The 5,000-nt window shown below is 48.1% G+C and overlaps 2 protein-coding genes across 4 annotated transcripts in view; one reads left to right on the top strand and one right to left on the bottom strand.

The window, feature by feature from the left end:
* LOC125948533 (tubulin polyglutamylase TTLL13-like) overlaps window positions 1–4,318 on the bottom strand; it is an 8,975-nt gene extending 4,657 nt beyond the window's left edge. Inside the window, exons 1-2 of the mRNA XM_049674720.1 lie at window positions 4,227–4,318; window positions 101–502 (exon numbers count right to left, since the gene is read on the bottom strand). Of these exons, the coding sequence (XP_049530677.1) occupies window positions 101–502; window positions 4,227–4,318 (494 nt within the window). The remainder of the gene's footprint in view (window positions 1–100; window positions 503–4,226) is intronic.
* LOC125948605 (zinc transporter ZIP3) overlaps window positions 2,782–5,000 on the top strand; it is a 3,529-nt gene continuing 1,310 nt past the window's right edge. Inside the window, exons 1-3 of one of the 3 annotated variants that reach the window (XM_049674836.1) lie at window positions 2,782–2,855; window positions 3,489–3,802; window positions 4,666–5,000. The exon at window positions 4,666–5,000 is cut by the window's right edge and continues 401 nt beyond it. In XM_049674836.1, the coding sequence (XP_049530793.1) occupies window positions 4,911–5,000 (90 nt within the window). In that variant the 5' untranslated portion in view covers window positions 2,782–2,855; window positions 3,489–3,802; window positions 4,666–4,910. Of the gene's footprint in view, window positions 2,856–3,488; window positions 3,913–4,309; window positions 4,419–4,665 lie in introns of those variants that run through there. The other 2 variants (XM_049674833.1, XM_049674835.1) reach the window with 2 other exon arrangements.

Raw genomic sequence — 5,000 nt, 5'->3', positions numbered from 1 at the left:
GCTGCTAGTGCATGGAGTAGGCGCTAGTTTTGTGGTAGCTACCGTTAGTGAACATGAGATCTGCAGCCAGCCACCTCACTAGTTCGCGGCTGATACTCACTTCGCATCCTTCTTACTCTCGTCCTCTCCATGATGGTGATGATGGTGATGGTGATGATGGTGATGATGATTGTGGCAGGAGTTTTTGGAATTTTTTTGCTCGGCTCCACCAGTACCACCACCGTACACGGCGTAGTTGCGGTTGTGCACCCGGAGCAAGCCTTGCTGGGATTGCTGGTGCTGCTGCTGATGCTGCTGCTGTTGGCTGCATCCCGATCCGTGGCCACCGCACTCGGTGGCACTCTTCGACGAGAAGGACGTCTCGGTGGTGTCCATCTCCGATTCGGTTTCGGAGCTGCTGCCCGTCTCCGTCGATCCTGACGATGATTCCTCATTTGTATCCGCATCTTCACTCGAGCTTTTCATCAGTCCCCCTGGTTTGCCCGATTTGTTGCAATAACGGCTAATCATTTTCGGACGCGATCCAGCGGAAGATTTGGAAACGGTGAACACACACGGCCAGACACGATCGGCCGATCAAAGATGGGTTCGAGCTACGATGGTTAGAAAACAGCTCGTCTCAGTAAATGATCAGCATACGCGCACCCAAAAACCACACACTCGTACACTCGTGGCCAGCGTAACACTCTGTGGCACAAACCCGGAAACTGAAAGGCGGAAAATTCCAAATGCTCCAAATATCCGGTCTAGTAGATACCAGACGGCCAAGTGCTACGGACGACCGTGATTTTGCACTACTTGCATTCTTCACACATCCGTTCGCGATGATGGATTTGGCACGTCAACCAAAGTAGGCCAGCTAATGAGCATGCCCCTACGCAACCACGCGACTATACGGGAGGCAGCCTGGTCGAGGCCTTCTTCGACGAAGCCCGATAGCGACGTATCCTGGGGTGTACGGGTTAAGGACTTTCGACGCCAACCGGGAACCGAACTGTACCGATGGAACGCTGGAGAGAAACTAAAAATAGTTCTCCATCCGAAGGGGGGGCCGACCGAACTCCACTTCCGTGCAAAATGCGAAAAAGGACGAGGCAAAGGCTTGCTGGAGCCGCTGTTGAAAGGTAAGGGGTTGAATATAATAGGAAATAAAGGGATATTTAGCGAAAGGAGCCATCCAGTCCGACGTCAAACGCCACGAGGGGGACTGGGACGTGTGATCGGTGGCCTGTCGGTGGTAGGTGGCGGTGGTAGCGTGGTAGTAGCAGTGGTAGTAGTAGTAGGTCTCGATCGTCCTCGATTCTTTCACCTTCTACCTTCACGACCAAACAAACGACCAGTGAGCCGCCATTGGCGCAGCAAAACTTGTTCGTCCCCGCCAGGCGCTAGTAGGAAAGGCCGGGGACAAGCTTTCGGGTTTGTCTGTGGTATCCCATTCCACGATGCAGGAGCGTAGTGTACTCTCCCTCTCTGGTTACGAACCTCACGCTGATGTCGTGGGCCTGGTATGGTATGGGGCTAGTTCCGGTAGCCCGTGAGTTGGATTTTGTATGAACGTTTGAATCAGCGGTTGGTGCAATGAACGGCGCTGCGGGATGGGAGTTTGGAACTTCATTACATCGTTCGTAACCTGGAGGGAGACTTCAGGTCGACGTCTTCCCGCCATTTGACGTAGGTAACGTGACAATCGTGAATCCAGCGAAGTCACCGGAACAATCCGCCATTGGCTGTCGGTTCTTTTCGGTCAGTCAGCAAAGTAAAACCGTTCGGGCATCAAAAAGTCGACCATAATTTAGATACAAAGTAAATAACTAACCGGTGGTCCGAAAATGCGAAAATTATTTACCAAAATATGGTATACAATCGAAACTAATCCAAACGAATCTGTCTCGCTATAACCATATTAATGCCATTGTAAGACATTGAACCCACAAAAAGAGTGGATGATTTTAAATTGATCCCACCTGGTCACGATATTGTCAAATATAATCCACTGATTTGATCATACAAAAATGGCATCCATGACCTGCTTTACGCGAAAGAGTTAACCTCCGGCCAACCCTGTAAACGGGACTGGCAAAAATCACATCGCCAGGATTGGCCACAATTTTTTGGGTTAAACGTCTTGTGGATGTGCTGCGCTGAGTATCAGATAGCATCGCAAGGTAATGATTGATTCTCGAAGCGCACGTTAGCCTACCACGAAAAGGACAACCAGCGAATGGAGTTATTTATAGCGTTTATGGTCGGACAGCTTAATGAGGGTGGAAAATTGGCGAATAAAATACTAGGTCATCTTATGGCGGTCGTAAACCACTGTTTTACCGGGTTTATAGACCACGTTTAGCTCGCCAATATTGGCGCTACAGGAAGCTACTCGAACCCAAAATTTGCATAGGCTACTTTCGCAGTAGTTAGTAAGTTTAGGTGGGACTAATAACAACTTCTCAAACGACAGTATTACTTTGCATGATTCTGGATAGTATAGCAAGTCATCGGTGCGCTCTCATTTGAAACAGATCGATAACGAGCAAGCAACGACCGTGACATCGGCAGACAATTTGTTTGATTTGGTCTCAAGCTCATCAGCACATTACGCATCAAAACATTCCAATAATTGCTAGGTCGATCTACTTTGCCCTACAGTAGAAAAGTTGTTATAGTAACATCGAACTAATAGAAATCATTTACCCTAGGCCAGGTTTACCTGAGTGCGGTCCGGAAGGGTAGACGTCAAGTACAAGACGAGCTGGCAATTATGATTGGCAGTTAAAAATGGGGGAAATGTGTTAACCTGCAGGAGTTCAAGTACGGTTACCTGGTGGTCACCCTCACCCCGGGCGCAACGTGAATGGGTAAATTATTTGACACTCCATCAGCAATAACTGATTCCGTATTTCCTTATTGACAGACAGCGCGGACACGTTGGGTCGTCTGGGAAGGTAAGAAGCTATTCCCGGTGCGTTAAATGGGTGCAAAGAACCAAGCAACTTTCCACAGAAGTTCGTTCGTTCGTTCGGTCACGTGTTACAAATTCAAACCTTTTCGCGCCGAGAGCGAGAGAGAGAGAACAGAAAAATGCTCTCGGTTCATTAGCCGTGGCCACACGGAGCGAAAATTTGCGCGCAAATTTACAAATTAATGCCAAATCGTTTACGCTTCGATATGTTTACGTGGCCGGGTTGAGGAAATTAAAATCGTTTTGTGGAAGAAAAGGATTGAACACACTAGCAATGATCACTATCTATCAATGTAAACCACAAATAGAACATATTGCGAGCCCTTCCGTTTGCAAACAGCTTTTACTCTAGGTTTTACGCTCCACGGACCTATAATCGTTTGACAGCATGTAAACGGCAAGCGTAAATGTTTTGGCATTATTTTTTTCGTTTGCGCTAGAGTTTTCGCCCCGTGTGGCCACGGCTATTCGTTCGGCTTGTACATAGCATAGCTCACTTCAAACATTTCACACTCTACGTTACGTTAAGGTGTTCGGCTTCGTTCGCTCGGATTTTACGCAGCGCAAGGCCAAGTGGGGGCATGTCTCGACGGTGTGGTGTTTTTTGTTGTTGTTTCTTCGTTCACGTTCTCCACTTTTCCAAGAGTTTTGTTCAAAATCGTGCATAAAGTGAAGGTGTGTTTGTAATTTTCAATGCTACGGTGTATTTTCCAGTTCTTGTGCGTGTTACATTGAATGTGGATGGGACAAAAATGGGAGATAGAACCCGCATAAATCGTCTGCAAAACGCGCGTGGTTTCAAGGCCAAACGATAAACAAAGCGCAGCTGACTACGATTCGAGTGTGAGTGAGAAAACGCGCCGCTGATTCATCTGCACAGGGTGACTCAAGCAGTCCGAGTATCTTCGGAGTTTTTGAATCTAGTTTAGGGCTAGTTGGATCTGCAGAAACCGGTAAGCACGCAATAGAAAACTAGTTATTTCCGCCATGCTCTAGGTCACTGTGGTCTCTATAAGTAACTGAAAATAACACCGAAGATGTTTTGAATATGGCATGGCATGTAACGAATAAACGTTTGTGTCAACATGAGCCCGAGTGTTTTGCGCTGGTTGCGGGTGCGCTAACGAATTAAGCTTACAGTTAAGGAGGAGGATGGCACAGACTGACTCAGAGCTCGTTAACACTTGGGCTGGTGGTTTGTAGTAAGCACGATTTTGGGGTGTACGTGCGTCAGCAGGAGGAAGTACGATAACAACATTTCCCTTACAGCTGGATATCACCTTGGTCTGATACGTGCCCCTCTGAATCGGCACGACTCATGCGGGCATGAAAAAGAAGCCAGATTGAATCGAACCACATTGTGGGACGGTTCAAGTTACTAGTAACACTGGCCGTGCCCCAGATGCTCTAGCGTAAGCATATAGCATTTGATTCCGTCCTTCTACTTACTGTACAACAGGTCAGTTACGCTCGCAGATCTCCCAGAAGTGGTGGATAGGGGATGTGAAGCACGACTTAAATTTTGGGGGATGATTAGTGCAACACCAGAGCCATGCAGCGATAAAGCAACCCACTCGCTTGCGGTGTGCCAGATTATACAATCTCGCTAAACAGTTGACCCACTCTAATGTTTCGGTCCACACATTAGGCGACAGATAGACAAACACCTGTTCCACTTAAACCATCCTCTTCTCATCTCATTGCAGAACGACCGACTGTAGCGTCCCCTATCTACGGTCGCGCCACATCTCGGAGAATCTACTACAATAAACTGGAAGCTGATAAGAACGATAACTATCAGTGACCATCAGGGAGACAGGCGTAGCATGCGCAGCATCATCTTGAGGAGATCCTACAAGCGAACAGTGGAAGTTAGTGCTGCCACTAGCCGTGCGGCCAACAGCAGATCGAATAATTTTGCCGACCATTTCCGACCTCGAAACATACGGTGATGGATCTTGCAACGGTTATGCCGGATCCAGCCGTGGATCCGGCCGGTATCAGTCGCAACGAAGCGAAGCTGCTGGCGATCGTGGCCCTT

The sequence above is a fragment of the Anopheles darlingi genome, chromosome 2, assembly GCF_943734745.1.
Source record: "Anopheles darlingi chromosome 2, idAnoDarlMG_H_01, whole genome shotgun sequence".
NCBI lineage: Eukaryota > Metazoa > Arthropoda > Insecta > Diptera > Culicidae > Anopheles > Anopheles darlingi.
Note: the sequence above shows the minus strand (reverse complement) of the source record. Positions and strands in the feature narration are given on the sequence as shown.